The sequence below is a fragment of the Streptopelia decaocto genome (genome assembly GCF_964273445.1).
Source record: "Streptopelia decaocto genome assembly, chromosome: 2".
Lineage (NCBI taxonomy): Eukaryota > Metazoa > Chordata > Aves > Columbiformes > Columbidae > Streptopelia > Streptopelia decaocto.
Window position 1 is genome coordinate 23,303,958 of NC_138655.1, and position 15,903 is coordinate 23,319,860.

Genomic DNA, 15,903 nt, shown 5'->3' on the forward strand with positions numbered 1-15,903 from the left:
TTTATATTTTACCATCAAGAGTCTACTGATGTTCAGTGATATCTATTTAGCATTTCATTACAAAAAATAGCCATGTTCTATGAACCATTTACATCACCAAAGCTGTAGTGAGAGCAATATAATTCAATTATAAAACCTGGAAACATTTTAAACACCATTTGAAAGTAAACAGTTACAGTCCCTTATGCCCATGTCTGGGAAGCATCCAAATGGAAGTCAAAGATCCCATGGCATTTTTTCAAAATTAGTAGGAGCTATCCCAATATGTTGGCCAACATATATTTCCTCAATTAAAACCAGATTTCCACGTCCAAAGCTATGTGTCAGCAATTGCTGAGAGCATATGCCTGCCACGTTTCCAAAACCCTCTGCACCACCACTAAGTATCTAGGCACCTTGCTGAATAATGCTTTTCCAGATGTCACAAGTGGAAAAGGTGAATGCATTTTCATAAATATATGAAGCACAGATACATTATACTGTTATGGAAATGGAAATTATCATTTGAACCCATAATTTGACTTTTTCATACCAGAAATGTTAAATATGACTTCGGTGGCCATATGAAACACTTTGATACCACCAGATTGTAAAGTGCTATGGAACACACATGCATACACACAAAATAAAGGTACCAGAAATAATCTCATATCTGCCATTCCCTAACAACTGTGGTTTTTTAGTTACTTATACAGAATTTTCTAGGTTACATTCTGTTCAAACAGAAGGTGGGGAGATGCCCTCTGCACTGTAAAGTGTGCGCACTCCACACCACCGACTGCTTGAGCTCAAATCTTCCACCACCAATACTGAAGCAAACACTCCTGGCCCCAGGACTTCTACACCACCTGTATGCAAACACTGTTTTCCTGAGTCAAAACAAAAGTCAGGCAACGAGTTTCTAAAGAAAAAAAGGTATAAACCCAGAGAAGAATCAGGCTTTCCGACTCCCTCGCTCAACAGATTTCCCAGTGCAATGTCTCAGGCTCCTGCTATTTGGAGCTGAGTCCCCATCTTCCCCCTCCAAGTTTTATTCTTATTTTGCCATATTACCAAATTCTGAAGTGATACAATTAAGAACAGGAAATGGGAAAAAAGCAAAAGCACTGCTTTGGCTAAAGATATTACTCTGTTGACTTGCATAGTGCAGCTGAACAGTGCAGCTCAAAGTCCGGCTTGAAAGAGAAACAGAAGTATATTCAGGGAACTTAAGTATACAGGCTGCCTTCCTAACAATGATACAACAGAGTACAGCTTGCCTGTTTTTTTTTTAAATATCAGTTTTTCAGGTATCATTTTACAAAACTCAGAATCCTATTTAGTCACCATTTCAGAATTCTAGGCTACATGTATTGCTGAAGGATTTATGGCATATTGAGAGAAACTGAATGCAATGTAAGCAGAGAGATTAAAACACCTCTTCCCTCAAGAGAGTTTGTAGAATTACTGGAAAGTTGAACAAACTGCCTTATTCCTGAATTGCACAATTACCTTTCTATAACCAGAACTTACTGCCAGTTGCCAGAGTTATGCAACCCACTGGAAATAATGCTAATCTAGTTAATGTAGTATAGTATGTCCCACCCTGGTGCTAGTCCCATGGACATGAAATGTATAACTCCAGCCAGCAGAGTAACAGTCTGTGCTCAAGGACAAATTTGCTTCCTCTGAGAAAACGTAATAAGTGCTGTATCTCTGTAAGAGAACAGATACAGAGGTGATTCAGGTCAAGAAAAATACATGATACTTAACCTGGCTGTATTGCACAACATATTGAGCTGTGAAGGTAATGGGGAAAGATGGAGCACACACAGGCTGGTGAATGTACAAAATTATATGCATTTGAAAAGAGGCTTCCACTTTCTCAAACAGTTATCAGCAAACTTTACCACACCACCCTCCCATCCTGAACCGCTCTGTAGTATCACCGCCTGCTGCAGACACTTGAACTAGCGATAAAAATAAGATATCAGAAATTTTCTTTACTGCAATCAAGTAATTTCAAAATCACAAAGAGAGAAAACAAGGGAGAAATTGTATCACCACAAAATACTTCTGCCCACAAATGCTGTAATTCAGAAAACTTCTAAATTTAGCCTCACAGTTCAGGCAGTTGAACTGCTATTTTTAATCCAATTTTGAAAATTGGACATTACTAGAAATGTTCTTCTAAAAATGTATACTCATCTGAATTTAAGTTCACCCTACTCCAACATGAGACTACAGGAATACTGCGTTTTCAGTAATTTATACTATTAGCTTTCATATTTTTCCAAGGCAATATATGAGAATATGCCAGATTCTAAAAGCAATTAAGAGGTTATAAATGTTGTGCGCTGCAAGAGCACAGTTCTCAAAAGACCAGAGTCCTGGCAACTATCATAATCCTTTTGAAAGTGTTCATATTAAGATTAAAGATCACTTTGTTCCTCTATTCCCACAACTAGTTGGTATGGTAAAAAGATCAGTCCCCTAGTTTTATATGTAACATCTTTAACATTTGCTCTCCTTTCTGTGCATGTGATTAAATGTAACATTTTGAAATCCCAAAGTTCTGAGAAAAACATAAATCCTTGTCCACAGCTGCTGTTTGACTCTGGAAACACATGCATTTTCTTTTCAAGCATCTACCATCAAAAAATCCCAAAGGACTTGAACTGGAGAACACCTGCATCTCTTCATTTAGTTCCAATAACAGAGCCTAAACTTCAAAATTACAAAAAGAGATGCTATGTTCAGCTGCAGCTACATTCTGCCCCTAATTCCCGTGAACAAAAATGCTAAGAGCATGAAATCATTCAGGCAAGCTCTGTCATCGAGAGGATAAGATTTTTTGCACCAGAAGCCCAGTGGGAACTTGATAGAAAACTGGCAACAATTACAGATAAAGTACATAGTGAAATCCTCGGGGAGAGAAAAGGAAATGTAATAAGATAGATGGGTATAATTTTTACACATTTATGCCCAAACCACTAATGTGAATTGTCTTTAATTATTCCAACATATTAAGTGTTTTTACACATTCACTGTGTCAAAACTTTCCAAAATACTTTGAATTAGTTTACAAATTCTCTTTTACAAGGTGGTTTTACTTTACTTTCTTTTTTGTGCTAGTAGCACAAGCACTTAAAACCGAGACAAGAACTTTCAAAATCTCATAGTTGCAGCTTTAAACTCCAGACTTTGCAGCATCCCCAGTATGAGCACTCAAACTTAAATTGAAAAATATGTCAACAACAGGCTTTTTTAACTGCAAGAAAAGGGGAGTTGGGTGCATAAAAACAAACATATGTAAAATCTCTTGCCTCTTTTTAAATAAGTTCTAACAGATAAAATCCGCTGGTTTATGATAGGAAAAAAAATAATATTCCTGCTGGTACAACATTTGACACTTTTTTCATGTTTAAAGATACAATTTCTTCAGTCTTAGAAATATTTTCACTGTACACATTTTTTTCTCCAGGGGCTAGGGGGGCAGAATGTAGTGAACTTACAAAATATTCACAGTGCAGAAAAAGAATCCAAAAATCTTTGGAAGTTTAAAACAAATAACACTTAAATGAGAAATAGCCAACTTTCATAAGGTTGAATATGTGCTTTTCAGCCTTCATGCAGCTTTCGCAAACTAGAGAAGCCTCTTACTTTGCTCCACTGGGTGTATCAATTTACCACACATGAGCCTGATATTAATACAGGTACTTTTGTTTAGGCCCTTATTTCACTGCTGCATTACTGAATATTTAAGCTGATCTCAAAGCAAACTTTATTAATTATATTTTTTATTTTAGCTACTCTTGATTTATATGCAATAAAGCTCTCCATACACCGGCTGTGCACACACTCCCAATTATTGAATATGGCAAACCAAACAGTGCTTAATCAGCTCACCTCATCTATTCAACAGCTGCTCATAATTAAATACTAACACCAGCATTCTTTTTGAAATCTCCCTATTTCTCTCACAGGCCAGGTGAAACAAACAGGGCCTGCAGCTTGCACAGAAGGTTAATAAAGCTGAAGTTATTTCCAAGAAGCAGTAAGAAGACCTTCCCAAGCCCTGGGGTAATGGAATAATCTCTCTTGTATTTATTTTATACACTGCGGTTTAGATAAAGGCTGGAGAGCATATCCACTGTTTGTTACAACTAGGCACTATGATAACCTGGGGCAGTTTTTCATACGACCTAAGTACCCCAAATTAAAAGCACCACCACACAGACTTGTATTTAAGGATTAACTAAATCATATTTCTATTATTTGTCCCTAAATAATTCCTCTGCCATAGGTGGATCAGTTTCCCACTGCGCTAATGACACTTTGTGCACCAAACAGTAAAACACTTGCTAAGTAATCATTGGTATATGCACTTGTCTTACATAATACTTACTTTGCCTGCATATGCTATACAACACACATTTATAAAGCTGCCCCTTTTGCAGTTACATTTTATAGAGTATTTTTCCTTTGCTGGCTATACTCAATGCAGTGTGCTGCTACTAAAGCCGCATTTTTTGTCTCTTCTTCTCAGTAGCAACTAGTGAAATAGCAAGAAATAAAATCCTAGTGTAAAATGCTTTATCACTCAAATTGTAAATACACCCTCAATCTTCGCAGGGCCACCTACAGACAAGCAATAAAAATAAGCTGCACAACTGTCCTGGTCACCCCAAACCATGCGATTTGAGTGGTACAAGACAGCAGACAGTTGCTGACTCGACAGGGTGAAGAAAAGATCCCCTACCTACCTGTTCTCTGGGTAAATACGCCCTGATTTATTGAAGAACCTCACGCCATTTGCACAACCTCCTCCTCGGCATTTTATATCCAAACAATTGCTGGGATTTTAGACCAAGTTATTTTCCATTCAACTTCACAGATGCATAATGAATTAATTCGTTAACTCTTCCTTCACTAATTTTTATATATACCAAAAAAACATTTACAAGTCACTTGCATAGGCATTGTATTGTGTTCCAAGATTCTTCCAAAGTACCCAGAAATTCCCCTGCAATCACTTCTCTTGGTTTTACACACAAAAAAATATTATATTATTCTCTTCTTAACAAAGCGGCTAAGTTGCCGCTTGTCCACCTCCACCGCACTCATCTCCCCATCACACTGTGTGACAGCAAAGCTTTCTGAATCCTTGTATATGGGGAGAACTAAACTGAGTTTATCCAAGTGCTGTGTGACAACTAATCCAATCCCACCAAGCTGGAACTGCTGTCCTCCTGAGCTCTTTTGAGAAATCATGTGTGTACTTTGAGAGTACCAGCTGTACAGTTATCGGTGTTACGTACTTTGTAAAATAGCCAACTTGTCCAACCTCAGCCTTATCTCAAACAATCTGATAACACCAGACAATTCTATATGATTTTTCTCATCTCTCCTGTACAGCTTTCTTCATTCTTTCTACAAGCAGGTTACACCACTCTCTTCACTCTTCTCTATAGTCCCAATTCCTGTTCCAGAACATCCTGTTTAACATTATTTGGATAAATTGCTTAAAAAGCACAACTTCAGTTCTGCACAATCATCTGCAGCAGTACAGCTTTAAATAACCCTTTGATTCCCCCAAGGCATAAGCTGAATTTGCTGTCAAATTATCCGGTAGAGCTTTCATAATTCCCAGAAGTGACTGCAACTGACAGCAAAAGCATTTTTATGCTCTCAAATCACTTCATATTTTCTCTCCATGCAGTTTTCACAGTTGCAATGAAAAGGACAGCCTTATCTCCTATATTAAATTGCCTCAGTTCCTTCAGCAAGTATTTGAAAGTGAAAGCTTTAATTAAATCCCTCATCCTTCATATAGAACCCGAGATAATTTAAACATTGTTTTCTAGGTTAATTTATATTAAAAAAAAACAAAAAACAAAAAACACAAAAACCACACGCATGGAAAAAACACCACCACGTCATTTGCAGCACACTATTCTTCATGTTTCCTGGGACCAAACTTTAAGGCATCACTCAGCGTTTCCCTCTCATTTATCATCAGTCCCAGGTGGCACCTTCCAGAGCTGGGGAAGTGGAGCTGGAAGCTGAGCAGGTCAGCGACTGCCACCCAGCACAGGGAATCAAGGCAACTTCCCTGAGGCACCAGGGGATGAGTGAAGTACCCAGTAAATTTTCAGTTCTAAAATCTTAGCATTTTAAATACATCTCTATTCATTTACAAAACAGGTTATTACAAACCAATTTTCTGCCTCTCAGAGTCCCTGCAGATGAGTCTGGCCAGCACTTCATTTGTTTGTGCCTTCATTCTCATAGGGAACTCCTGTCACAACCTACCAAATACTCTCTACTGTTTAATTGGAGGATCTGTGATACTGATGAGCTAAAATGTATGTCAGCGTGACCTGTAACAAAAGCAATAATTCTATAGTAGAGGTAAGTATGCATAGCTCACTTCAAATGTAATTAATATTATAAGACAAAAATCAGAAAATACCACAATCTATAATAGTGATAAACATTACTATGAACATTTAAAAGCTACTACAGTGAGACAACAGGTGCAACAGACTTTCCCTTATTTAACAAAAAAGATCTGAGTAATTAAGAAACTGTTGAATCATTAATTCCTTTTCAGCAATGTTTTAGGGGCAGGAACTTAAGACTTTTGTTATAAAAACACGTTTCCAAGATGACGCGCTCCAAGAAACATGCAAGTACAGTTACTGAAAAAAACCAACAACCTAACAATTGCTGGAGTGCACAGTGCTTACAAATATTTACTTTGCATGAGAATCAAATGTTGCTTACATATGTACATAAAAATTACAAAGATGGTAATACTGTTACTTTTCAGATTAATGACATTAAACAACCATTACACATAAATAGAGAAAAAAGCAGACTTTTCAGTTTACTTTTGTGTGTCATAATATTGGGGTCAACTAATTATTTTGCTTTCCTTAAACTATATGCTTTTTAGGGTTGTTTTCTTTTTTTCCCGTGTAACCCCACTCTTAGCATGGCAACAGGATAAACTTTTGAAAACACAGAAGCATGATTTTTAAAATGCACCACAGTGACAGCAAAGCCTAGATCCATGTGTATTTCACAAGCTATATTACAATCATTTTAAACTACTTTTCAAAACTGTCAGTGTAGCTTAAAACAGACCAATGTTTTGTTTAAAGCCCACAGAAACCATAAGAATGTCAGGTAAGAGTATTTATGCCTACAAAGTCAACACCCTTAAATTTGTCCAAGCAACTCTCTGAAAATATTAACTTGTTTCTCATTTAAATTCACCACAAAACCAGGTTTGATGGTGTCAAACGTGTGCTCTGCAGCATTTTAAAAATCACTTTTTTATTATTGTGCTGGTTTTGGCTGTGATAGAGTTAAGTTTTTCCATATTAGTTACTACAGGGCGAGTTTTTGGATTTGTGATGAAAAAAGTGTTGATAACACAGGGATGTTTTAGTTACTGCTGAGCAGGGCTTGCACAGAGTCAAGGCCTTTTCTGCTCTTCACCCCACCAGCGAGCAGGCTGGGGGTGCACGAAAGGCTGGGAGGGGGCACAGCTGGGACAGCTGACCCCAACTGACCACAGGACATTCCACACCATATGACATCATGATCAGTATATAAAACTGGGAGAAGAAGAAGGAAGTGGGAGACATTCAGAGAGATGGCGTTTGTCTTCCCAAGTAACCACTGCATGTGATGGAGCCCGGATTTCCTGGGGACGGCTGAACACCTGCCTGCTCATGGGAAGTGGTGAATGAATCCCTTGTTTTGTTTTGCCTCGCTTGCGTATGCAGCCTTTGCTTTACTTGTTAAACTGTCTTCATGTCAACCCATGAGTTTTCTCACTTTTTTGATTCTCTCCCCCATCTCACCAGGGCAGAGTGAGCGAGCAGCTGTGTGGTGCTTAGTTGCCAGCCAGGGTTAAATGATTATTACCAATATTATGATTAAAATAATTCTTAATTTAATTATAAGCTACACTGCAAATTCATATGAACCATTTCAAATTCAGTATGTCAACTTCCTTATAAGATGGTCAACTTATCAGATAAAGGGAAGAAAGAATAAAACTAATATTTTCAACATGGATCCTGCCCCCCAAATGTTTGCAAAAGACTTTATATAAATAAAAGGCAATCAAAGTCAGTGAAGCGTTCCTTATTGAAGACGACACGCATCAAAATGCTGCTTCTAGTTTGTGTCTCACAGTGAGCAAAAGTAAAGTTATAATGTGTGCAGTATGTGAAAAAGTTACTTCAGCATTTGGCACATTTTATATCAAGCCTCTCTTTTGAAAACTACATTGGATAGGAAAAGTGTAACGTGATATCAGCTTAACAAGAGTTTTGCACTTACCAGAATTATGGCAGTAGTCCATATACTGTGGAATTTGGATTGTAAAGGCTACCAAATCTGGAGCTAAGAGAGATTCTGGTTTTCTGCTCTCATTGAGCCATTTACTGCTGTGTAAGTCTCTGGTGTCAGAAGGACCTTGAATTAAAGGAATTAGCTTCTCTTTTCCACCATCACCTAAGATAAAGATTAGACTCCTTAGAGCTTTCACTGTAAGAAGATAAATTGTCAACACAAACATTCACTAGTCCAAAGAGAGCAGCTATTAACATTGCAAGTACAGAATTAGAAAAGGAAATAGAAAGAGCAATCTCATATGAACTATTAAACAACTTCCTTCATGTTATCTTGTAAATGTTTTTACAACCAAGAGGATTTCAAATAAAGTAATAAATTATCTTTAAAAGACTAATTTCCATCCTAACTTCATAAAAGGTTACCTTTTAAAATCACCATTAATTAAAAACTTAGTATAACTCTAAATTGAATGCTCCTGACATTAGCTGCCTTTATATATGAAGTGATAATAGACACAGATTGGAGAAGTTACTGCATGCTCTTCAAGAAAAATTCTATTAAAGAAATTTTAAAACTATTTATCCACAAAGCCCTTCAAAACTTCACAAGCAAAATACATACTTGTAGTATTAATGGAAAATGAGACATTAAACAATAAACAGCATACATCAAAATTATTCTACAAATAAAGCCAAATGCAAATGTTCTGTGTAGTATGTAAATACAGAGTTATACCAGAGTTATATTCTGTGCTTTTAGACTAATATTTGTTTTAGCAGAAAAAAAACAAAACAAAACAAAACAATTTTTTTCCTTCAGTGTGTAAGAATTGATTATAGTGGGGCCAGAATGGATCATCCTGGCACACTTAACAATAATAATAAAAAACCTCCAAAACAGAATACAAAAAAACCTCTCTGATTCATAGGAACAATGAGTAAATTCTTGTTTCAGTAACTCTCCTTGTAAAAAGCAAGGCCAATTCTCCTATACAGGCAATAAAGTTTTACATGGTCCAGCTGCACATACCTGGGGCTTTGGCACAAATTTTTATTGATCCCACGGTCCCAGAGGCACATTTGACCAATGATGTGCCGCAGTACTTCAATTCAACGTTCTGGATTGAGCCCTCAAGAGTTGGCAGGGGATTCTTAGATTTCACACCTAATAAAAGAAAACTGCAAATGTACTAGCCTGTTGAATTTAAATATTTTTATATTCCTTCACCAAGGCATTTAAACTTAATTATACTTTAATTATCTACCTTAGATATTCTTATAGCGGTTTTGTTGTGATTCACAGATTTTAAATGGAAGTGAGAGAATGCTGTATATGGGCACTTTAATACAAACAGTTATGCGTAAAATATATATAGATACTGTGAGGAAAACACACAAGGCCACTTAGAAATTGGAATAATAACTATGTATATACACACACATAGATTTTTGTTTACACTTTACAAGAGCCACCTCGGCTATTCTCTTTGATGTTTTTATTATGATCCTTTCATTTCAGGATCTTAAAATGACCAAGTGTTTTCAGCTTACGTTTAGACAACATCTTACTCAGTAGCGATGTAAAGCATTAAATCCACGCAGCTGAATAACCCAAAAGGCCAACGGCACACTTGCCATTTTTCAACGGAAACCAGAATTCGACCCTTGCCTTAGGTCACAAGTGGAAATAAGTTTTGGTGGTCTCTCCTCAGCCCCCGCTTGCGCACACCAGAAAACCACCGCGCCAGCTGGAAGACACGGGTGCTACTGGCAGCCGCTCTGCAGAGCTGCCTGGAACACGGGGGCAGCAGCGGGAGCTGACAACTGGGGACTGGGATGTGTGGGCAGAGCTCGAGGGCGGCCCCCAAAGCAGCCCCAGGGCCGGGGCGCAGCCAGCCCTCCTGTTCTGCACAGCGCTGCCCGTCACAAAAAATACATCCATTTACTTGCAAATTAGAAAGACATCGTTTCAACACCTGTGAGAAGTAAGAAAGGAAAATCTAACAGAAGTTACCATTTGTTGTGCTTTTTTTCCCCTCATGCAAAAGAGACTTGGAATTTGTCAGTTAAAACTGGCAAGCAGCTTGTTAATTGTGCAAACATCAGTATAATTATGAAACAGTTTCCTCGCATATGTAACATAAAATTCATTCCAAAATGTGTAGTTAGGCAAGGAAAGTATTATGGAATATCAGGTGGAAAAAAAAATACATATATATATATTTTCAAGATAGTTACATGCATTAAAGAAACTTAATATATTATATTAATAAAATAATACATGTATTAATATATTCTCTATAAATACATTAAGATACTCTCTACTGAATGAACTCATTAGTTTTTTGCACAGTCACTCAAAGACTTAACCCAAAGTACAACTTTTAACATACGTTAACTAGTAAGAAAAAAACGTCCTCAATAAAAATAGGAAACAAGAGATTTAGGATTAAACTTGGTAATTGTGCTTAGTTCATTGTTCCTATTCCAGTTCCTGAAGGGTATTTGGTAGTGCATATAAAGTCACTTGGTAAGCAGACTTCTTAACATATATAACATTTAAGTTTTATTCTGGTAAGAGATTAAAACAGTTTTTTATTAAAAAGTACTTTCTGAGGTAGGAAGAAAGAAGCAGCATACGAAGGGATACAGCATTTAGTAAATCAAAATGTCATGTGAAAGTAGGTTCCACATTCTTATCAAAATATAACCCATCTTGTGTGTTTGAGGTACGCCCAGCCTTTCCCAGCTTGTGATTCAGGAAGGCTGCAGAGAATTCTCACTGCAACCCGTTTGTGTGCCTGCCGCTACAACACCCCAGCGCTTCTCAGCCTGAAAGATCAGCTGCCAGTTTTAGTCTGGTGAATACACCCTCGCTCCCAGCCTTGCCAGGTAAGCCTCACTTAAAGCTGAAAATCCCCTTTGGTCTAAGGTGTGGTATCAGACATAACTGCATGAATTTGTCACAAGTGGACAGGGTATCTGCCAGCATTTCCCAGTCTTGGCTCTGCCTCCTCATACTTCCTATAAACTTGTGCAAACAGAGGCCATTGTGTTGGGGGGAAGTTTGCTTTTCTGCCTATTCCAAAACAAAGATTCTAAAATATCATTAGTGGCAGCTAAGATTACAGTCAAAGCAAAACAAATATGAGTTCATAATTTGATGTCCATCTTTCACATCTTCTCAAAACCGGTAGCTTCTTGCTGCTTCCATCTTTCAGCAACTCTTCTTATACCTCAAAATACAAGCTGTTATGTCCGATGCATTTCTCTCAGTTCACTATGGAAGGTTAAGTCCACTTTTAGATGCATTACCCTGGACAACTTCTCTGCATTAAGATTAAGACTAAAACTTGCCATGTAAGTTACTTGCACAAGGTGAATTTTGGTTTAATTTCATATCTGAAAACAAGTTATCCAGTGCCACGTGACTGTGCTCCCTACTTGCTTCTGTTCACTCCTACTCCCTCACCAAGCAACTTCTGAACTTGTGGAATTTCAGCAAGATATGGCAGCATTATCAAAGACATTTATCTCCTATAAAATTCATGAAAATGTGCATGTATTTGTCCTGTTACCTGAGCAATCAGCATCTGTGTGACAGTCAGCAACGCACACTCAAACCGGCCAGTGCCCTGTTTGCCACCCAGCCAGCAGTCAGGGCCCATGATGGGAAGATGGAAAAGTTGAATGGCTTGGTCTTCAGCATATAATTAACAATGATATGACTGGCAACTATACGAATAAGTAACTGAGAGCAGTAATAAGCTATTTCTTTCTGGAACATCTGTCAAATGGATAGGATGAATACTGCTTCAATTGTTTTCAACTACTTGAAAATAGAAAACTATTACAAAAACATAGCATAATCAGGCCTCCCTTTTTCTATGTTGCTTTAGATCAAATGGCAACATCATCCTGTTCTCAGTTTTAACACCTGATAACCACAGCACACAACAGTAATAAAGGAGAAGTTACAAGAAAAATTAATTCTGCTCAGGTTTCACAGCTCTGGACTGAGGGATAAACAGAAAACCCATTTACTAAATATTAAAATCCTACGCAGAGCCTACAATAAGGAACTTAGGACGTCTAACTAGATTTCATCACGAGGACAAAAGTCTCCTGAACCTATGGTGATTCTCCTTGCCCAGTTACAAGTCTCTTTTTTAAAGTGCACAAAACTTAGAGACTCTTGGTGAACCATTTACAATAAAGTGGTGTAGTACAGTTAAATATCAAATTTTCTTCAGCCTCTGAAAATTTTTGGAAATTATGAACCATCCCCCATAAACTTGTCAAATTGGCAAGTTGCTCTACAGAGAAGAAAGAAGCTTTGTTTCCTATATGTGCCTCTGATTATCTGTAGTTCCCATCTCTATAACTTTAGTTCTTCACAAATATTCTCCCTTATTATCTCTTTCTTAATTATAATTATAAATCAGAAGTCTCAATAGTTGCACATAGCTAAAATATTCCTTAAATACCCATTTCAGCAAACAAATGTTTAAGCAAGCAAAGACTGGGTCTCTCTTCACTCCACTCAATGTTTATAAACTTTTTAGAAGCAGTGTCTTCTCAAGGAATTGATTGAGCAGGAAGATGTTAACACTCCTAGATAAGAAATGCTCCACACCTCCAAACATTGACTCAAATTTAGTACGAAGACTAACACTTCACAAGATTTTAATTAAAATATTGAACCTGAATTCAAAGAGGAGCCAGAGAAATAAAATCTACCATTACCAACAGCAACATAATCCAAATTCAACATCCTGCAAATGAAGCATGGGAAAGGCTTATTTCCAAGGTGCAAGCAACAAAGCAGAATTTGTGCTGTACTTGCTCTTCCGGAATCACATTTTCAAAAGCAGAACTGTGATTTACTTGACTTTGCTGCTCAGTGTAGTCGAAACTGGAAAACAGAGCAGCCATGTTCCTTTTCCAGTACACCCCACATTTTCTTTAGTTATTATTTTCACCTGGAACATTGTAATCAAAGACTTCAGGAAGTAAGACAGATACATATACTGGTGTCCACTAAATATAACCTAAGGCTGCTTCCAAATAAAAACAACAGTTTTCTAGTTGTGTGATTTTCGTTCTGGAAACATTTTTCCCACTGTAGAACCACTTGCAGTAAAAATCACATGTTCTCAATATGCAACCACATTTATACTTTGTGATCAAATATTATCAGTTTTACCTGAATCATACTATCACACAAAAAATGTAAGACATCACCAAAGACCTAAACCCCTGTTCTTTCCATACTGCAGAACCCAAAATAGGCAGCAAGGTTTTCTAACTTAAAATATACTACGCCTTGACAATTTAGGCCTCGTACATACTAACTTACTTTTTAAACTCCAAGCCTAAAGAGCCATTCTGTTCTAGAAACATGCACAGAAGTATCACATCATGGAGGAAGGTTCTCCCACACTTTAAAGCATCCACATCCCCCCCCTCACTTTTTTGGTCATAGCTTTGGTCCTCTCCAGGTACATAACCCATCTATACAGCTTCTCTCAAGTCCCTGCAGAATTTAGTGACATTCTACGTGCAAGCAGGAGGGAAAACTTTTAAGTCCTGTTAAAAAAAAGTCACCCAAGCAGTGATTTTAGCAATGGCCTATACATCTTTCACCAATCCATTAATAATAAGATGAATTTGCAATGGTTAATGGAAAACTAAGAGGCAAGAATCTAAACTGATCAATAGAAAAGGCAAGAAACCAGTAGAAGAGGTATGTTACTGATTCTGAGGACAAGAGTCAGGTCTGTGTGCCGCCAAATCCCTGAAATACAATAAATAATTCTTTAGAAAGATCATAAAAGAGAGAACTGCAAAATATGAAGTAGGAAATGAATAAGGCATGACTAAAACTTCTAGAAGCAGCTCCACATGTATTCTCCCCATATTTAGGTTATGGCCTCAGAAGGAAAAATTTCAATATTTAAAGCATTAAGTACCAATAAACTCTGGTTTGGCAACACGATATAGTAAAAGACTGTCACATACATGTCAAAATGATTTCAAACTCAGTAAAAGATCAATCCATGAATAAAAGCAAGGAGCTTTTAACTAAATGAAATAACATTTAGGCTTAAGTCTCACTGGAATCAAGAAAAATCATCCAATTATTTTCATAGAAACATATATTTAAGCTTTACATGACTAACACAGAACAGCTAGTAAACAAATTGTTGCATAAGAGAAACTTCACTTCATTCATTAGAGACCTGCATTTGTGTTCAGCCCCTGTTTAAGCGGTGCCCTCAGTGAGAACTTCTGAAAGTCTGTACTGAACGTGGTTACACAGATGGCACTTCTGAGGAACTTGAAGCTAAAACCCAACTTAATTCTTTCCTCCTTGCAGTACAAACATAACAGAGGCCACAGAGACCAGCCCTGGCTGGCACCAGTGCTACTTGTCACATTCAGAGCACTGGGGGACGGTGAGCTCGTCTTCATTGCAGTAAAACAGCAGCAGCATGGGAACTTCAACATCTCTTTGGTTACTGTGCTTCCCACACAGAACACCTAAAAACACTGGGGGTTCTGGAGGGGCTGTGTTTGGGCTTTTCTTCCTTTTCTCTCCCCTTTGTGTTTTCTTGGTGGTGGTGGTGGTTGGCTGGTTGTTTTTTTTGTGTTTTGTTGTTGTTGTTTTGTTTTGTTTGTTTGTTTGTTTTTGTTGTTGATATTAGGTTTTTTTAATTGGAAAACCAGAGAAGAATAGAGAGCTTTTTGAAAAATGTAGAAGCCAGGTTATAAACACTTTCCCAGTTTTGTCTGTTGTAAAACTAAATATTCCTGATGAAGTTTCCCAAAGGCCTTTACTGCGCCCACAATTCCTCATTTTGAGTCCGTCACCATAGTCCACAGACTACATTTTGCAGCCCTAACGCAGACACTCATGGGCTACTATTTTCTTTCTTCTTCAAAACAGTAATTGAGGTATCTTATTTTGATGATGTGTCTAAGGACAGGTCTATTTTTTTTTCTAACTAGGCATTACTAGTTACCATTACTATTGCTATTCTAATTATCATAATTTTTTATTTTCTTGTAACAGTGAACCAGTTTTCAGTCTACATACTACTATTCTAAAAAATTATTATTTCATCCCCACCCAATCCCAAAATTTAACAGGGCAATAACAACAGGATTATGGTCTTGCCTCTAATGTATGGTGAGCAGTACAAACATAAGAAACCTGTCCTAAAAATTAGCTCTGCTTTAATCTTCTCTTCAGCCATAGTACTCAGAGGAAAGTGAATGCATAGAAGGGTGACAGCAGTTATTGACGGACTTTAGAAAAACTCTCTAAAGAAGGTGAAACTGCTTTCTTCTTGGGCAACACTGGCAAAATATTTATTGATGTAAGTATCGACCATTCTCTTCATCAGAACATAAGCTGCCAAAATCACACGTATGCACATACATAGCACAAAAAAGAATCTCCTCATGTTATTTTGGTGTTTCCACAGACAGATTTCAGGGGCAAGCACACAGCAAGTCACACACTGGTCTTCACCTTGGAGATCAA

General features: G+C 37.4%; 1 protein-coding gene across 10 annotated transcripts in view; it reads right to left on the bottom strand.

Moving 5' to 3' along the window:
* VPS13B (vacuolar protein sorting 13 homolog B) overlaps positions 1-15,903 on the bottom strand; it is a 455,756-nt gene that overhangs the window by 305,453 nt on the left and 134,400 nt on the right. For 9 of the 10 annotated variants that reach the window (XM_082046868.1, XM_082046872.1, XM_082046866.1 and 6 more), the window contains 2 exons: positions 9,385-9,519; positions 8,341-8,514 (listed from right to left, as the gene is read on the bottom strand). The exons of the other annotated variant lie outside the window; for it this stretch is intronic. In XM_082046868.1, the coding sequence (XP_081902994.1) occupies positions 8,341-8,514; positions 9,385-9,519 (309 nt within the window). The remainder of the gene's footprint in view (positions 1-8,340; positions 8,515-9,384; positions 9,520-15,903) is intronic. 10 annotated transcript variants of the gene reach the window in all.